The sequence below is a fragment of the Podarcis tiliguerta genome (assembly GCF_965153285.1).
Source record: "Podarcis tiliguerta genome assembly, chromosome: 8".
NCBI classification, from domain to species: domain Eukaryota; kingdom Metazoa; phylum Chordata; class Lepidosauria; order Squamata; family Lacertidae; genus Podarcis; species Podarcis tiliguerta.
The window spans coordinates 72,803,560-72,823,766 of NC_139541.1; the positions used below are offsets into that span (position 1 = coordinate 72,803,560).

A 20,207-nucleotide genomic window follows, 5' to 3' on the forward strand; every position below is an offset into this window, starting at 1 on the left:
TGCTCTGTGTTAACTGAGCCATTATATCTGTGAGCCTCCAGATGTTGGGCTATTTTGCTGTGAAAACCAAAATGTCACTGCCTCCTTTCTACATTCAGAAAATCCAGTTAGACTTCAGCACTGACAATGGGAAACACTTCCCCCCAATTGTTTCTGATGCCACTTCTGTCACCTGCTGCCTAAGGCTACATTCACACCATAAATTAAAAGCAGTAGGATACCAATTTACACAGTCATGGCTTCCCCTGAAGAATTCTGGGAGCTGTTGTTTGGGACGGGTGTTGAGAGTTGTTAGGAGACCAACCTCCCCTATTCCTCTCTCAAAGCTGCAATTCCCAGCATTCCCTGGGAAAAGGGATTGATTGTTAAATTACTCTGAGAATGGCAGCTCTGTAAGGGGAAGAGGGGCCTCCTAATAACTCTCAGCAACCTTAGCAAATAACAGCTCGCAGAATTGTTTTGGGGAAGCTATGATTGTGCAAAGTGGTTCCAGAATGCTTTCAGTTGATGGTGTGAATAACTTATTAGTCAGTTCCACCTGCCATTGGCTCTGGGTCCACCTGCTGTTAGGCACCCTGCCTCCAGCCCCACCAGTCCCAAATGAGGACAGTCACAACCATTAAAATTTTAATTGAACTGAACTTAACCCCAATCCCTGGTTATAGTCACCCTTGTGCCTAGTTCTATTAATTTTAGGGGAGACAAGCAAGGAAGGAGCTTTCTCCACCAATCTATTTGGTTAGGCAACCAAGGTGAAACAAATGTTTGCATGCATTTTTGCAAGTTGAGGATATTTCCAGGAATCCGTGGTCCCCTGGAGGAAAACTCAGATAAAAAATGACCACATAAGGAGATGCAATCTGAAATGCAAGGAGAGACAGTAATGGTTCTGGGTCTGCTGGAACTGGCATAGCAATTAAACTTGGCTGTTTCCTTAGGTGAGTCATCTGAAGTTACAGGAAAGAGCTGGCAGGTTCAACATCTGATTTTAAAAGCTCATTTCAAGCAATTTCCATGTGTTTGAATGAGAACAAAAGAAAAGACCAGCTGGATCAGGCCAAAGGGTTTTAGGTCCAGCCTCCTTCTCCCACAATGGCCAAACAGGTGCATTATACACGAGCATAATGCCATTCTCCCACTCATGAACCCCAGAAGCCGCTATTCATAGGGGAGTTGCTCCAGCCCCTTGATAATTTTTGTTGGCCTTTTCTATACCTTTTGCAGCTCTACAACTTCAGTTTGTGGGTACAGTGACCAGAACTAAACATAGTATTCCCAGTACGGCTGCACCATAGATTTGCATAGAGGTACCGCTAGTGGAGAGGTAGTACCTCTGGTGAGGGGACACATTGTGCTCCTTCTGGGGTAGTTTGTCTATCTTTGGTCCCCCACCCTGCATTCAGCTCTCACCTGTGGCTCTAGAAGCTGTCAGCATGCAACAGTGGCTACACCACTGGGAAATGGCTTTAACTGGACAGCTAAAACCAGGGGTCAGCAACCTAAGGCCCATGGGTTGGAAGCGGCCTGTGGAGGTTGTTTGACCAGCCCCCGAGCCGCTGGCCCCGAACCAAGCTGCCTGCTTGTACACTGCTCTATACCAGTGCAGCACGGCACGGGGACTCGCTTCAGTGACGCCGGAAATTGCGTCTGTGCAGACGCAGACACCAGAAATTGCGGACGCGCACACTCACACGTGATCTGGCACATGAAGGGATCTACGGGACCGATCCGGCCCAGTCAAGATAAACCTTGCTGACCCCTGGCTAAAACAGGTGAGAGTAGCCAATGTTGGAAAAATGCCCTGGGGGTGCCTGCAAGCCCCCGAAATTCTGAGCGTCCTCTGATGCTGCAGATGTGATTTACAACAATCTCATCTGCAGCACCGGAGGAGTGAAATTTCTAACAGCCAACGGGTCTCAAATCCTTGGTGAGTTAGGGACTCACCCCGCAAGTGAAGACAGGCTCTGGTGGACTGAGTGGATGAGACCAAGAGTGGGTCCAATGGTCAAGAAGGCGGTTTCTGCACATGCTGTAAGAGGGAAGAGAGGGGCAAACAGGGCTTGTCAACCTGGGAAGGTAGCCTATCTAGGAGAAGAAAAACTCTGATCCTAAACCTCCACTGCCTTGTGGGATATCTACAGGAGAAGAAAAGGCTAAGGAGTTAACCCTACACAAATCCAGAGTGGAGTCCCTAGACAGTTCGATGGCAACTTGTGCCCCTCCTTCCAGCAAGTTCTGCAGTCAAGCTATTGCTCTACTTTCTTTTAGACCTCAGCATGGCCAAGAGGGAGGTCTGGTCACCTAGACATCTTGGGACCTCCCTTTACACTGCCCAGGCTTGCACCCTGGGGAGGTCACTTCAGTGCTGCTAACACAGCAGTTTGACTTCACTGCCAGAGGCACACTCCTTTGTCCCTTGAGGCAGAGGGATGCCAACACCTCTGATGCTAGGAGTTTTGTTTTTTGTTCCTTTCCTGATGATTCCCAGAAGGGAATTTGCCCTTTTCACAGCAGCCACACATCCAGCTATCAGCTGATTATACCAACCCAGTCAGGTCAAATCCTGCTTATTGACCCACCTTGTGACTCAGGTATGGGTTTCAGACCTTCATTGCAAAGGCTAATATCCTTGATGAAAGAGGATGTGGAAAGACATTTCCTGCCAATGTACCCAACCTCACCCAGTTACAATTTCCCAATCTATTTCTTCTCAGTATATTTGCTGCAACAGGTTTGTGGTGTGTTTCCCAAGTTCCTCAGATGACAGAGGACTTTTGTACTTGTTTATACTGAATTGTCTTCTTCTTCTTCTTCTTCTTCTTCTTCTTCTTCTTCTTCTTCTTCTTCAGATCAACCACTCCCTCAACCTGGGAGATAGCAGGTTGGAAAGAACCTTAACCCAGGGTGCAGCTTCGGAGAGCATAGCTTCAGCAAGGAATCACTTAGCAAGGAACTGCTCAGGTTGATTTTGCAAGCTTTTATAGCAGGCAGCCCTACAAGATTGGCTCTCCAGGATCACCTGGTTTTCACTAACAACTGGTATTTCAGAAGCATTGCTGGTTCTGACCATGGAGGCAGAGCATAGCTATAATGGCTAGTAACCTCTGATAGCCATTTCCTCCACTAATTTGTCTAAACACATTCGAAAGTTGGTGGCCATCACTGACTCCTGTGGGTTCAGTTCAGTTTTGTGGGGTGGGCTCCATCCTGATGGCCCCAGAAGGCCCTTTGTTTGTATCATGAGTTCAGATGGCCACCTTCCAGAGCAATCAATGCAGTGGATTAAGGATATAAAGAAGCCCATTGAAAAGGTATCAAAATCAAGATGTTGAGTCCCAATTAGGCAATTGTATGCATACGAGGTTGCACCAACCAGAGTGGTCAGATTACATTTGCTGCGTAGAACAAGGATCCATTTGTTCCAGTGCAAAGGGCAAATATTTCCCATGATTTTCAATAGCCAGCCATTATACTTCTTTCTCTGTTAATTATTTCCTTCTCCCACTCCTTGCCAAAACACTTCACAGGCAACCCATACAGGATGCCAAGCAGTCCATGTATAGGACAGGAAGGAGGTGGGTGCCTGGGATGTATGTATGTGTAGGTGTTAAGGATGCGCACATCCCCCTTGACCCAACCTGAGTTGACTTGGGGAACACCCGACCTGGTCCATGGGGCAGAGCTAATTTTGAACTGGGTTTTGTAAGCATATGAGATGCTGAATCACCTTCCACCGTCAGCCAAGAGCAGGAGGCTTCCATCCTGCTGGTGTCTGCTTCTCGAGCGCATTATCTGAGGGGAACATGCTGGCAAAGCAGACCTCTGTGGCTTTCCTGCCCCATATGCCATCTCCTGATAGCCCTGGGCCATTCTGTGCTACCCAGCCCAATGCAATAAAGCACACCTGTTGTTGGGGGGGGGGGCATTTGTTACTTGGTCGGAACAGCAGCAGTTGCTGGAGAACCCATCAAAAGTACAGTCCACAGGCTTATAAATCACACAGGCTTATGGAGATGCATTTCCACACCTTAGCTTTGCACAGGCATAGAAATCAAGCCCTGTAACAAACAAGAGGCTACATTTGGGTAACCAGGGGCGCCAATTTGGGTCTCAGGTTATGGGTGCCCAGCGCACATGATGTGACATCATGACGTCACAGGTTCCAAGGTCTTGCAAGGCCTCAGAAGTGACTTCCGGTGCTTCGTAGGGCACCAGAAGTTCCGTGAGAGGCCCTGCAGTGTGGGTGCTGAGCACCCACAACAAATTTTTGTGGGTGCCTGGGCCCCTAGGGCCCTCTATAGTTGGCACCCTTGTAGGTAACGAAGCAATAATTTTATCAGAAGAGCAAAAGTAACACCACAGGCATCGGCTGGAGGAAGAGCAAGGCCGCAGATTCAACTGTCAGTGTCAGCAAATTCCTTCACACTTCTTCACAGACATCCTAGCTCTTTTACAGCATCCTTTCCTTTATTATTCTGTTCACATTTACTTTACTGAATATGCCTCTTAGGTTATCTATCAATATATAGGCATATCAATAAGTTTTTCATCACGGGAACATGCTGGCAAAGCAGACCCCTGCAGTTTTCCTGTCCAGTACGTCATCCCCTCACAGGCCATGGCCTCCTGCAATTTACACTGTCCACAGTTAACCATGGCTTATTACTGCTTTACCACAGATTCTTGTTTATAAAAAGTGTTGTTTACATAGTCACACTGAGCACAGGTACAAGCTGACTCTACATATGGATAGATGTCGTCTGAAAGAGTATACACTTGTTGATTTGTGCAGTTCAGTTGCTGCGTCCACTGCACACTCATTAAGCGTTTCATGTGAATAACTGTGTGAGTGTACAGCTCAGCTGTTTGTGTACACAGGTTCACAGATTGTACATTTGTTGAAAGTAACACATGAACCTTTGTTCCAGTTATTGAGTTGCACCATACTTCTGCTGGTGGTGCAATCTGGTTTGATGGGCATAACAAAAGCAGCCAAACCATCCTCTGTGAATTATAGAGGTGAACAGAATAAAAAAAATGCTGTATTTTCACATTTTTAATCAGCAGCAATCCACAAATCATAGTGAAGTCTTAGAAAAAGGACAACATCAGCACAGCACTTTAAGAAAGGAAAATATTCAGATGAAATACAAAAACAAATGTTCGAAAGCATACAGTGATGGGGCTTGATGGAGATCACCAGGAATCACAATCCAGGTTGGCACCACCACCAAGAAGGCCCCGAGTCATGTTACTGCCTGCTGCACCTCTGGTCCATGCACATCACCAAAATCCCTAAGGAATTAGAAATTAGAAATAACATTTAAAACCACACATACTTTCCCTCCATAGCACAAACAGTGTATTAATATGCAGATTGGTTTTGAACATACCCTTGTCAGATCTTGAACAATACCATAATATTAAAAACTCTGTAGACACATTATTCTGTTCCAGTACAGTCAAATGATCTGGGGGACACCACAATAATTAATGTGTTATCACTGCTCCATTGTAGGCTTTTTCTTCTCCCAAAGTCTATCAGTAGTTTTTGCCATGCTGTAATGAGGTCTACTTTGAGTGGGAGATTTAAGGAAAGAAAAAATATTGGTGGGAAGCATCATCAGTGTGGTGTAGTGGTTAAGAGCGGTGGACTCGTAATCTGGGGAACCGGGTTCGCGTCTCCACTCCTCCACATGCAGCTGCTGGGTGACCTTGGGCCAGTCACACTTCTTTGAAGTCTCTCAGCCCCACTCACCCCACAGAGTGTTTGTTGTGGGGGAGGAAGGGAAAGGAGAATGTTAGCCGCTTTGAGACTCCTTAAAGGGAGTGAAAGGCGGGATATCAAATCCAAACTCTTCTTCTTCTCTGCTGCCATCTTTAGCAAGCTGATCTTTCCAGTAATGTCTGGACTCCTGTCATTAAATTATCATGATGGCATTTTGCAAGCTTTTCTAAATCTTGCATTATTTATATACCCAAATGCTTTTTAGGGGAATCTTTTTCATAGGCCATTTAGAGCATTCTGTCCACATTTCTATAAACGATGCCTTTTATTTTTAAAAAGAAGATAAAGAATTGCTGCAAGCTCAATGTGCTAGAGCATGCACTTGACACTGAAAAGGCCCCAGATTCTATCCACGGTCAGGAACAGCTCAAAATATTTCACGGAGGACAAGGTCACAAAGATATACACCCCGTTCCACATACTGAATTCAGCCAGATTGACAGCTGAATCTTCAGCACTGCCAACAGAATATTTTCCTCCACTACATCTTGGGGCAAGAGGTTAGCTAAGACAACACCGAGGGAGATAGTTTAGGGGGCTCGGTGGGAATGGTTTGTCTCTGTTTGGGGGGCGGGAGCTGCTGCTTCTACCCCACTCCCCAGCATTCATAATCTGCCACCATTCACCACTTTAGGCATGTGTCTAGTGGTATATAGGATAGCCTTTCCTTGGGATCTGCAAGTTGGGCTGCATATGCACAGCTATAAAAAATGATCTGAAAATGATCTTAAAAAACTCATATTATAGTTCAAAATGTAAAATCCTGATTTCAGTTCTACAGCACCATCTGGTGTCACAGTGTTATAATGCATTTAAAACACTTTTAATGAATGTAGCGGAGTCCTTGGTCAGAGAAAGACTTCCATCTGAAATCTTGCCACCAGCATTCAACCTTCGCAAACCTAGGACTTACTTTTAGCCCAAACACACAGGGGTGGGGGTGGGGAGCACATTTTAAACTTTTAGCACCTATTTGTATGATGGTTGTGGAGACAAACAGTAGGGCCAGTACTGAGTTAGAGGGGCCCTTGGTGTGATTCAGCTCCCTATAGCTGTCTGGTCAATCTACTGGCTGGTGCCCAGTGTCATTTTTTAAAGCACGTTCAGGTTGCTTGCATTCACAGTTGGCTCTGGATTTATAATAGTGCTTAAAAAACCAACAACTTAGAGATGGAAAGAAGATAATGTACCTACCAGAGAAGAATGGCAGATCAAGTTGATGGATTATGCTGAAATGGCTAAAAATTACTGGTAGAATCAGAAATCAGGAAGACCAAAATTTTTAATAAGGAATTGGGGAAATTTATACCTTATCATAAAGACCATTGTAAACGGTTAACATCATTAGTAGGATTGGAATATCACTTGTAGTTTAATGGTGAATTTTGGATACAATGGAGAGATAAAAGATTTGGATTATCATAAAAGATGCAGGAAGAAATGATTGACAGTAGGACCCACAAAGAGGAGGGAAGGCCAAGAGATTCCTTGGAATCTAGTTTTTATGTTGTATATTGGATATGTGACTGTAAAATTATAAGCTGAAAAACCAAATGAATAAATTTAATAATAATGATAACAAACAGCAATTTAGAATGTGGAGGACATTACAGAGGCAACAATGAATGGGGTATAAAGGAGGGCCTTGCAGGGGCAATAATTAATGGGTCATCCACACCCCCACCCCTATTCAGAACAGGAGATCCTCAAAGTCAGAAGCTCTACTCTTAACCTCTAGGATCTACTTCCTCCTTCTCGCTTCTTCTCTGACTTTTTAAAGCTGATAAGAAGTCACAAGAGTGACCTCTCTGCCTTCAGTGTTTGCCCTTGTTGTGCCAAGCTGTTGGCTGGCTTCCTTTTGTTTGCAGAATGGGGAAAGGATTGTGGGAGAAAGAGGAGAAACCACAATCCTGTGTTATTTCTGTGGGCGTTATAAAAAACAAACAAACCCTCCAGCAACATGGTACATAAGACTCCTATATTAGTGACGGATAAGGCAGGAGAAAAACAGAAAGCAAATTCTACAATTCGGAGCAGCTGTTCCCCAGAACGGAAAAGCAGCTCAAGATATTTGGGTGAGTTCCTTGGTCTTTATCCTGCCTTGTCTCTAGCTAGAGTCCTTCTTCAACTCTATGCATATAAACTCTCCAATGTATTTAGTAACCCCAGTATCTGTCTTGCAATGTACAACAGGTGCTGGTATATATTAGGAGTTGGCACAGAAATTTACAGTGGTACCTTGGTTTGTGAACTTTATCCATTCCGGAAGTCCGTTCTTAAACTAAAGCATTCTTAAACTAAGGTGTTCTTTCCCATAGCAGCGGGGGACTCAATTTACAAATGGAACAGATTCAACAGGAAGCGAAACATGTTCTTATTCCAAGGCAAAGTTCACAAACCAAAATACCTACTTCTAGGTTTGCAGTGTTCTTATTCCAAGTTGTTCATAAACTAAGCTGTTCTTAAACCAAGGTACCACTGTACTCTGTGTCTCTTTTTTTTATAAAAAAAATTGATTGGTGTTTGAATCACTCTGTGCTTTTTATGCTTTGATATACGCTCTGGGTTCTGAGTCATTCTGTATAAACGAATTTCTGTTGTCCCATTCGTTATAATGGGGAATCTAGACATCGCTAGAACGCCTCTCCCCCTTTTGGCCAAAGTGACTCTTGTTTGCAGACACAGGAGCTACCTTGATCTATAAATTTTAAAATCTTCTGTCAGAACTGAAAGCAATTAGCAGGCATGACCACCCCTTCAGAGGGGATGGAACCTGGGAAATTTCATTATGATAGCTGTAGCCTTTACCATTTTGGGGTGGGTTGTTGTTGTTTAGTTGTTTAGTCATGTCTGACTCTTCATGACCCCATGGACCAGAGCACTCCAGGCATTCCTGTCTTCCACTGCCTCCCGCAGTTTAGTCAAATTCATTTTGGTAGTTTTGAGAATACTGTCCAACCATCTCGTCCTCTGTCGTCCCGTTCTTCTTGTGCCCCCAGTTTTTCCCAACATCAGGGTCTTTTCCAGGGAGTCTTCTCTTCTCATGAGGTGGCCAAAGTATTGGAGCCTCAGCTTCAAGATTTGTCCTTCCAGTGAGCACTCAGGGCTGATTTCCTTAAGAATGGATAGGTTTGATCTTCTTGCAGTGGGTGGGTAGGTAAAGGTAAAGGTACCCCTGCCCGTACGGGCCAGTCTTGACAGACTCTAGGGTTGTGCGCCCATCTCACTCAAAGAGGCCGGGGGCCAGCGCTGTCCGAAGACACTTCCGGGTTACGTGGCCAGCATGACATCGCTGCTCTGGCGAGCCAGAGCCGCACACGGAAACACCGTTTACCTTCCCGCTAGTAAGCGGTCCCTATTTATCTACTTGCACCTGGGGGTGCTTTCGAACTGCTAGGTTGGCAGGTGCTGGGACCGAACAACGGGAGCGCACCCCGCCGCGGGGATTCGAACCGCTGACCTTTCGATCGGCAAGCCCTAGGCACTGAGGCTTTAACCCACAGCGCCACCCGCGTCCCCGTATTGGTGGGTACAATAGGATTAAAAAAAAGGAGGGGGAGAATCACAGGTGCTAAACATGATATTTAGATAAACAGTTCATTGAATGTTGATATCATTACAGATACACCAGTCTTACTGTCTCTTCTGTGATCCTTCCCCATCAACATGCAGGAACTCCTGGGATTTTTGCTCTTCTCAGTTTTAATACAGACAGGTCAGTAGTGCCTGGTAAGCACTCCTGTGGGAAATGTAGCTTCAATGGAAGGAGAAAATTATTTCCCATTCCCTGGCAGATAGCTTAAGAGCTTTCCAAAACAGACTTAAACTGGGTCAGACAGGCACATCTATCAATTTAGGTTCCTCTCAGTTTCTCACTTTTCCCATCTTAAATTGAATTCTACACATTTCCACATCCACCAGCAATTGTAATTATTTTTAATAAGTCTTCGAGGATATGCATTAGCATTTTGGTATGAAATATGCTTTGATGTGCATTTTTTCCAAAGCAATCACCCTACTGTAATGCATTTTTGTATGTTCTTTTCAGTGCATTTTTGTTGTTGTTGTTTAGTCGTTCAGTCGTGTCCGACTCTTCGTGACCCCATGGACCAGAGCACGCCAGGCACTTCTGTCTTCCACTGCCACCCGCAGTTTGGTCAGATTCATGTTTGTAGCTTCGAGAACACTGTCTAGCCATCTCGTCCTCTGTCGTCCTCTTCTCCTTGTGCCCTCCATCTTTCCCAACATCAGGGTCTTTTCCAGTGAGTCTTCTCTTCTCATGAGGTGGCCAAAGTATTGGAGCCTCAGCTTCACGATCTGTCCTTCCAGTGAGCACTCAGGGCTGATTTCCTTAAGAATGGATGCGTTTGATCTTCTTGCAGTCCATGGGACTCTCAAGAGTCTCCTCCAGCACCATAATTCAAAAGCGTCAATTCTTCGGCGATCAGCCTTCTTTATGGTCCAGCTCTCACTTCCATACATCACTACTGGGAAAACCATAGCTTTTACTATACGGACCTTTGTTGGCAAGGTGATGTCTCTACTTTTTAAAATGCTATCTAGGTTTGCCATTGCTTTCCTCCCAAGAAGCAGGCGTCTCTTAATTTCGTGGCTGCTGTCACCATCTGCAGTGATCATGGAGCCCAAGAAAGTAAAATCTCCCACTGCCTCCATTTCCTCCCCTTCTATTTGCCCGGAGGTGATGGGACCAGTGGCCATGATCTTCGTTTTTTTGATGTTGAGCTTCAGACCATATTTTGTGCTCTCCTCTTTCACCCTCAATAAAAGGTTTTTTAATTCCTCCTCACTTTCTGCCATCAAGGTTGTGTCATCTGCATATCTGAGGTTGTTGATATTTCTTCCAGCAATCTTAATTCCGGCTAGGGATTCATCCAGCCCAGCCTTTCGCATGATGAATTCTGCATATAAGTTAAATAAGCAGGGAGACAAAATACAGCCTTGTCGTACTCCTTTCCCAATTTTGAACCAGTCAGTTGTTCCATATCCAGTTCTAACTGTAGCTTCTTGTCCCACATAGAGATTTCTCAGGAGACAGATGAGGTGATCAGGCACTCCCATTTCTTTAAGAACTTGCCATAGTTTGCTGTGATCCACACAGTCAAAGGCTTTTGCATAGTCAATGAAGCAGAAGTAGATGTCTTTCTGGAACTCTCTAGCTTTCTCCATAATCCAGCGCATGTTTGCAATTTGGTCTCTGGTTCCCCTGCCTCTTCTAAATCCAGCTTGCACTTCTGGGAGTTCTCGGTCCACATACTGCTTGAGCCTTCCTTGAAGAATTTTAAGCATAACCTTGCTAGCGTGTGAAATGAGTGCAATTGTGCGGTAGTTGGAGCATTCTTTAGCACTGCCCTTCTTTGGGATTGGGATGTAGACTGACCTTCTCCAATCTTCTGGCCACTGCTGAGTTTTCCAAACTTGCTGGCATATTGAGTGTAGCACCTTAACAGCATCATTTTTTAAAATTTTAAATAGTTCAGCTGGAATACCATCACTTCCACTGGCCTTGTTATTTGCAATGCTTTCTAAGGCCCATTTGACTTCACTCTCCAGGATGTCTGGCTCAAGGTCAGCAGCCACACTACCTGGGGTGTACGAGACATCCATATCTTTCTGGTATAGTTCCTCTGTGTATTCTTGCCACCTCTTCTTGATGTCTTCTGCTTCTGTTAGGTCCTTACCACTTTTGTCCTTTATTATGGTAATCTTTGAACGAAATGTTCCTTTCATATCTCCAATTTTCTTGAACAGATCTCTGGTTCTTCCCATTCTGTTGTTTTCCTCTATTTCTTTGCATTGCTCATTTAAGAAGGCCTTCTTGTCTCTCCTTGCTATTTTTTGGAATTCTGCATTCAATTTCCTGTATCTTTCTCTATCTCCCTCGCATTTTGCTTGCCTTCTCTCCTCCGCTATTTGTAAGGCCTCAATGGACAGCCACTTTGCTTTCTTGCATTTCCTTTTCATTGGGATGGTTTTCGTTGCTGCCTCCTGTATAATGTTTCGAGCCTCCATCCATAGTTCTTCAGGCACTCTGTCCACCAAATCTAAATCCTTAAACCTGTTCCTCACTTCCACTGTGTATTCATAAGGGATTTGGTTTAGATTGTATCTTACCGGCCCAGTGGTTTTTCCTACTTTCTTCAGTTTAAGCTTGAATTTTGCTATAAGAAGCTGATGATCTGAGCCACAGTCAGCTCCAGGTCTTGTTTTTGCTGACTGTATAGAGCTTCTCCATCTTTGGCTGCAGAGAATATAATCAATCTGATTTCGATGCTGCCCATCTGGTGATGTCCATGTGTAGAGTCGTCTCTTGTGTTGTTGGAAAAGTGTGTTTGTGATGACCAGCTTGTTCTCTTGACAGAACTCTATTAGCCTTTGCCCTGCTTCGTTTTGAATTCCAAGACCAAATTTGCCAGTTGTTCCTTTTATCTCTTGATTCCCTACTTTAGCATTCCAATCCCCTATAATGAGAAGAACATCCTTCTTTGGTGTCACTTCTATAAGGTGTTGTAAGTCTTCATAGAATTGGTCAATTTCGGTTTCTTCAGCACCAGTAGTTGGTGCATAAACTTGGATTACTGTGATGTTAAAAGGTCTGCCTTGGATTCGTATCGAGATCATTCTATCATTCTTAAGATTGCATCCCAGTACAGCTTTCGCCACTCTTTTGTTGACTATGAGGGCCACTCCATTTCTTTTACGGGTTTCTTGCCCACAGTAGTAGATATGATAGTCATCCGAACTGAATTCGCCCATTCCTGTCCATTTTAGTTCACTGATGCCCAGGATGTCAATGTTTATTCTTGCCATCTCATTTTTGACCACATCCAACTTACCAAGGTTCATGGTTCTTACATTCCAGGTTCCTATGCAATATTTTTCTTTACAGCATTGGACTTTCCTTTCGCTTCCATGCATATCCGCAACTGAGCGTCCTTTCGGCTTTGGCCCAGAGCTTCATCAGCTCTGGATCTACTTGTACTTGTCCTCCGCTCTTCCCCAGTAGCATGTTGGACGCCTTCCGACCTGAGGGGCTCATCTTCCAGCGTCATAACTTTTATATACCTGTTGTCTTTGTCCATGGAGTTTTCTTGGCAGGGATACTGGAGTGGCTTGCCGATTCCTGCTCCAGGTGGATCACGTTTGGTCAAAACTCTCCACTATGACCTGTTCATCTTGGGTGCCCTGCTCGGCATAGTTCATAGCTTCCCTGAGTTCTTCAAGCCCCTTCGCCACGGCAAGGCAGTGATCCATGAAGGGGAGTGCATTTTTAACACACACTTAATGTGCACCTTTACACTCAGTACTTGGCCAGAAAGCTGCATTGCAAAATTCAGACAAGTGCAGATTTCAGCAGATGGCGATGTTTCAGTTCACAAGTCGTTTCAGAAAGGGCCAATTAGGCAGGTCCGTTTTGAAATGTGAACTGAATTGGTTGTCTCCCCAATCCCTATGCTGACATCACATTCCATTCTGAATCTGTAGTCCATCCCTTTTGCTAGAGAGTATGGGAACTGCAGTTCTGCAATGGGAGTTAGCTTTCTAAGAGAAATAATTCTCAGCAACCCCACCAAACTACGTTCCCTAAGATTCTGGGTTGGAAGCCACAGAACTTTAACTGTTTATCATTTTTGGTACATTGTTTTTTATTTATTTATTGAAACAGTTTGTATACTGCTTAAGCTGCAATAATCTCTAAGCTGTTTAAAAAGATGCAATACAAACAATAAAAATAAAAATCAGTTTAAACTAGAAGGTCAAACTTCAACTAAAAAACCTGCTGTAACAACAACAACAAGTTTTCAATAGGCACCAGAAGTTCAGCAGGGAGAGAGCCTCTCTGACCTCAGCTGAAGGTATTTCCATAAAATTAGAATCATAGAATCATAGAATCATAGAGTTGGAAGAGACCACAAGGGCCATCGAGTCCAAGCCCCTGCCAAGCAGGAAACACCATCAGAGCACTCCTGACATATGGTTGTCAAGCCTCTGCTTAAAGACCTCCAAAGAAGGAGACTCCACCACACTCCTTGGCAGCAAATTCCACTGTCGAACAGCTCTTACTGTCAGGAAGTTCTTCCTAATGTTTAGGTGGAATCTTCTTTCTAGGTCCTTGACATCCGGTCCTCGGTTCCTGGTGGATCTGAGCCATGCATATGAGCCATAGGAAACCACTAACAGTGCCTCCCCTGAAGATTTAAGTGATCAGGCAGGAATATGGGGAATTAGGCAGTCCTTGAGGTCTCCTGGGGTGGATCTACACAAGGGAAAAACCCACTATAAATAAGTTAGAAATTAAATTGATGTAACAAAACAAAAGAAAAAAACCCTATGTAAAAATGGAATAGAAAATTTGTTTGCTCTCTGGTGCCATCTGGTGTTGCATGTTCATATTGCATTCAAAGCATTGTTTTTTCACTAATGTAGCTGAGTCCCTAGACCAGTGATGGCCAAACTTGGCCATCCAGTTGTTTTGGAAGTACAACTCCCACCATCCCCAGCTAACAGGACCAGTGGTTAGGGAGGATGGGAATTGTAGTCCCAAAACAGCTGGAGGGCCAAGTTTGGCCTTCACTGCCCTAGTCCCAAATTGTTACGGTGCTTGTAAAGGAACACAATAACCTTGAAGCTGACCTAATAATAATAATAATAATAATAATAATAATAATAATAATAATTTATTTATACCCCGCCCATCTGGCTGGGTTTCCCCAGCCACTCTGGGTGGCTTCCAAAAGAATATTAAAATACTGTGATACATCAAACATTAAAAGCTTCCCTAAACAGGGCTGCCTTCAGATGTCTTCTAAAAGTCTGGTAGTTGTTGTTCTCTTTGACATCTGGTGGGAGGGCGTTCCACAGGGAGGACGCCACTACCGAGAAGGCCCTCTGCCTGGTTCCCTGTAACTTGGCTTCTCGCAGTGAGGGAACCGCCAGAAGGCCCTCGGTGCTGGACCTCAGTGTCCAGGTAGAACGATGGGGGTGGAGACACTCCTTCAGGTATACTGGACCGAGGCCATTTAGGGCTTTAAAGGTCAGCACCAACACTTTGAATTGTGCTCAGAAACGTACTGGGAGCCAATGTAGGTCTTTCAAGACCGGTGTTATATGGCCTTGGCGGCCGCTCCCAGTCACCTGTCTGGCTGTTGCATTCTGGATTAGTTGTAGTTTCCGGGTCACCTTCAAAGGTAGCCCCACGTAGAGTGCATTGCAGTAGTCCAAGTGGGAGATAACCAGAGCATGCACCACTCTGGCGAGGCGGTCCGCGGGCAGATAGGGTCTCAGCCTACGTACCAGATGGAGCTAGTACACAGCTGCCCTGGACACGGATTTAACCTGTGCCTCCATGGACAGCTGTGAGTCCAAAATGACTCCCAGGCTGTGCACCTGGTCCTTCAGGGACACAGTTACCCCATTCAGGACCAGGGAATCCTCCACACCTGCCCACCTCCTGTCTCCCAGAAACAGTACTTCTGTCTTGTCAGGATTCAATCTCAATCTGTTTGCCGCCATCCATCCTCCAACCGCCTCCAGACACTAGCATATGGACAGCCCCTGCTTACTTTTCAGCGCCGGAGTTATGTGCTGGTGATAGTCTGCCCCACACCTGTGGTCACACCTTGCCTTGTGAATGCATGAAGGTTCATGTTGCTGAAGGAAGTAATGCAGAGGCATGGCAGACCCGTGCAAATGGATATGACACTGTGTCGCTTTTCCTCCACCAGGCACTTCTCTGGAATGTGAAGTCTGCAGTGGCCTCGGCAGCAGCTGTGCCGGCAGGATGGAGAACTGTGACGCTGGCCAAGACACCTGTGCCATTGCCTACACGGAAACCTCATTAGGTTGGTCGTCTGAGACAGACAAGTCCGGAAATGCTTCCTTGCAGTGAGGGTGGGCAGGGGAAGTTGTGCTCCCAGATCTCTACAGCCTCTACTAAGCCTACAGCTCAAATGAGAAGCAAGAGCTTTGCACACATACAGCAAAGCGAGGACTTACTTTGCTCATTCAGAACAAGAGTTTGACAGCAATCAGCCTCATGCCTTTGGCATGAAAGAGCCAGGGACAGAGCACTCAACTAGCATGACTCCTAACAGCTAGTAGTTGGCAAGAGAAAGAGAAGGGATGCTTGTGTTTGTGTATCCCTATATACATAAAAATATAAGGCTGTTGTCACACTGCAGTTTGCTGGGAGGGGAGGAAGAGGGACAAGGCAAGCTGGGAGGGGAGGGACTTGGAGTGAGTTGTGGGGCAGATAGGCATGGGTGGGGTGAAAATGGAAAAGGGTTTAGTCAAGTGTGGCGGAAGGGTGTTGTCAAGTTGCTGTCAGCAGCCCCTGGCTGGTTGCCCAGGAAAGTATAAATACAAGGAAAAGTTTCTTTCAGTCCTTTTTTATTTCAAACTTTACAGAGAGAGGCTGTAGAATCCAGCATCTTGTATAATGGCATTGTCCCAAGTGAATCTCCACCCCATGTCTCTCCCACTTCCTTATTCGTCCCCTCTATGGGTGCTGCTAAGCGCCCTCTGTCTTTGAGCTCTTTACTCTCCTACTTTTAAGGCTCGCTGGGTTCTGGGAGATGGTGGGTCTGGAATGCTTTCTAGTGACAATATGTCAGCCAGCTGCTGCTTTGGCTCTGCCTGCCCTCCTTCCCCATTATTTCTCAACTTTCCCCTACATCTGCCTCTGAGCTATGACCACTGCAAACCACTGTTGTAAATCTAGACTGTCTTTTTCTCCTCCCTGGAAGGATCAGGATGGAGATGTGGTCTCCATCATTCCTCCTCCTCTGCCCAGTCCCTGACAGGTGGTTATCAAAGAGGTAGGTGAGGTTGATGAGCAGATCAAGCAGGGGCAGCAGTCTTGAGTGTGTGCACATGTGCAAAAATTGAGGAACCAATATTCATATAATGAAAGAAGAACAAGAACAAGAACTGTGCCGATAAGCTTTGAATCTGGAGGATCCTGTGCTGCAGAAACACCCGTAGGAACAACCCAGACGATTCCCCCCCCCCCGAGGAATTTCGACCCAGCTATACAAAGCTAATTTGCACAGGTATAGGGTGAGAGTAGTTGGTGTCTGCAGCTTTCTAAGCAAATCCCATTTTTCTTCCTGTGCAGGTGAAGCGACAACACAGACTGTCTCAAAGAGCTGTGCATCCTCAAGTGTCTGCAACAGCCCCCCAACGTACATGAATTTTGGGCAGGGGAAATACATTCGGTCCCACATCACCTGTTGCGTGGGAGATGCTTGCAGGGCAGTATCTCCTCATCGTAAGTATCCGTGAGTTGCCAGTGATCATACAACCTAGAAAGTTCTTCTGTCCCTTTTAAACAGATGTGGGGAACTGGACGTGACCAGTGGGCCATATTCTTATCTCCCCTACCCTGCTGTGGGCCAAATAATTAAAAATAATTATGGCAAGACTTATGGTGTTGTCCACAGAGGGAAGCTATCAGTGCCCACGTGGCCCAGTGGTGTAGTGTGGGGCTGGGGATGTGTGGCCGCATGCGCATTTTGGGGAGGGGGCGTGACCTATGCTCCTATGTTGTCTGGAGATGTATCTCAGAAGTAGAGCAATTGCTTTGCATGCAGAAGGTTCCAGGTTTGATCCCTGACATTCCCAGGTAAGTTTGGGAATGTCTCCTGCCTGAAACCCTGGAAAGCCACTGATTGGCAAATACAGACATTATGAAGCTAGATAGACCAATAGCCTGCTTCAGTTTAACATAGCTTCCTATGGTCTTCCGTGTTTATGTGTTATGTTGGGGGAAAAACAAGCAGCTAATAAAACTCTTTTAAAATTCACAATATTTCTGCACAGGGCTGCACCATCAGAATTCTGGAAGCCATATTCAATACTTTTGTTTTTAATTGATTTTTATTAAGTTTTCAAAGATTTTAACAAATCTACTTCACAGGCAACATGCCATTCTCTTAGACTTTTCTTTTTAACCTCACGTCCTTCCGTTCCTGATGTTTTTGTTTCTATTCTTGGTTGCTGCCTTATACTTGTTACCAACCCGCCCCCAATACCATTTAATCTTTTTTTGTTTTATTTTTTCTGCCACTCGTATCTTGAATCCTGCTTGCGACTTCATACCATTATAATACTTCGTCAGATCTCCCCCCCCCCCCCAAAAAAAGCCTCCAGTTTTCCATAGGAAGTTCATCATTTTGATCTCTTCGTTTTACAGTCACCATAGCCAGTACTTACTGGCAAAACCTATTGGTGTTTCGCAACTTTCTGACTAGTTGCAGGGCCTTAGCCAGACCTAGCAGAGTAAATGCAGAGTTCACGAAAGCAATTGGCAACTTGGCTGCAGATAGGATGGACGAAGCAGGAACCAGGAACTTGTAGTTATAGTTGTTTATTATATACAGTGGACTATTTACAGGAACAGAACAGAACACGGATCTTTGACTAACTCTCTCATACACGACTCTCAACTGAAACTCATACTAACACATTCCAGTCAGTATGCCATTAATCATTATTCCTGTGAGAGAGCTTGACCAATCATAGAGCTGTCTCCATGCCTCTGCATCACCAGGCAGACTTAATCCATCACATTGCCTTGGCTGTTGGCCAAACCTTAATTGACTCTGTGTGAGTAGCTGCACGTATTCAGATTCCCAATAGTACTTATAGACGTTTTCTGATTGTCTTCATGGGCAGCCCCATATGTTTGTAACTTCCTGTGTTTGTAACTTCCTACGTTCGTAACTTTAAAATCCAGCAAGAAAATTAGATGGTGAGAATTGGAAGCATCCACACATGTGTGCTGCCTGGGGTGGGGAACAGAGGGAGTAGCTGAATTGTGTCAGCTGCCAACTTTGCTTTGCCTAACAAGCTGACCATTTACCATTTCCCTCTCTATATGGTTTCAGTGCCACCAGCATTGAACAAACCTAATGGCAAGCAATGCCCAGGCTGCTACTCTTTGTTACCCGGTGGTTGTGAAACAGAGACTGTGGATTGCATTGGAACCGAGGACTACTGCCTTGAATTGGAGGAGAAAGTCACATATGGTAATTCTGAATTGCAGGTCTGCGGGTGGAGATTAGCTGGAGCCCCTGGTCAAACTGCTTCAATGGTTACCTGCTACCTCTGTCCGTAAAGCATAAGACTCTTAATCTCAGGGTTGTTGGTTCAAGCCCCATGTTGGGCATAAGATTCCTGCATTGCAGGGAATGACCCTTCTGGTCTCTTCCAACTCTATGATTCTAAGTCAGTTATTTGAGGTCAGCTACGAAAAGCAACAAAGGCCCTTATGGCACCTTCAACCCTGACAAATTTGTTATGGCATCAGCTTGCATGGACCACAGTCCTCTTCATTAGATGCCCGATGTGTTATCTTTCGTTGCAACTACACATATCTGCAGTTGGAGCGGGCTGGAAATGCAAACAGTGAAGTCAAAAGGAAAGGCAATGACCTTATTAAAAGTGACTATTCCATGCCATGAAACAGACATGGAGTGGAAATAGTTCATCTGCTCACCCCAAATTTCTGGGGATCTTGTGTACCTCTTGGTGAACATATAAGTTGAGGCACTGTTGAATCAGGCCAAATGCTCATCTACTCCAGCATGCTGTTCTCACAGTAGCCAACCAGATGCCTATGGGAAGCCCACAAGAGGGACATAAGGAGAACAGCACTCTCCCTGATTCCCAGCAAGCGGTTTTCAAAGGTAGAACATAGCCTTTGTGGCTAGTCACCGCATATAGCCTTGTCCTCCACGAATTTGTCTATTCCTCTTTTGAAGCCATCCAATTTGTGGGCCGTCACAGCCTCTTGTGGGAACAAATTCCATAGTTTAACTAAGCACACTACTTCTTCTTATTTTGTCCACAAGGTTGGACCACACTTCCCATCATCCCTGACCATTGCCCATGTTTGCTGGGGCTAATGAAAGTTGGGGTCCAGCAACACCTGGAGGGCCACGGACTCTCAGATCCTGGGCTGGTGTTTTCTACTCTTCCATCCCTTGGCTGGTTTAGGATAAATTCCCTTGTATATCTAGTCTACTGGGTTTTGAACAAGGCCTCTGTTGACATGGATAGGGAATAGCTACCATTGTGAGGCCGGGTTACTTCTCTCTCCTGCTCTCTGTCTAGCTCTTTCTCCTGACCCTGAACTTTTTGTTTCCAGGTAAATTCACCTTCAACGTCATCATGAATGGCTGTGCTTCCCAACCCGCCTGTGCTGCGAAAGTGGGCAAATCGGCTACTGCAGGGGTTTATACTGATATTACGAAAGCTGAGTGCAAACCAGCTCCCATTTCAGCTTGAATGAATCATGAAAAAACTACATGAAAATGATTTTTAGGTGGTACCTAACACTAAACAAATTGGCAAAGATGTATAAATCAAATTCAAAATTTGCTGGAAATGTAAAGAAACA

At 45.1% G+C, this 20,207-nt stretch overlaps 1 protein-coding gene across 1 annotated transcript; it reads left to right on the forward strand.

The window, feature by feature from the left end:
* Positions 1-7,694: 7,694 nt before the first annotated feature.
* Positions 7,695-20,107, forward strand: LOC310684730 (phospholipase A2 inhibitor NAI-like). Its single transcript, XM_083456222.1, has 6 exons — positions 7,695-7,863; positions 9,411-9,503; positions 15,532-15,648; positions 16,923-17,075; positions 18,694-18,834; positions 19,956-20,107. The coding sequence occupies exons 2-6, from the start codon at positions 9,455-9,457 to the stop codon at positions 20,093-20,095; spliced, it is 600 nt and encodes a 199-aa protein (XP_083312348.1). The 5' UTR covers positions 7,695-7,863; positions 9,411-9,454; the 3' UTR covers positions 20,096-20,107.
* The last annotated feature ends 100 nt before the right edge of the window (positions 20,108-20,207 follow it).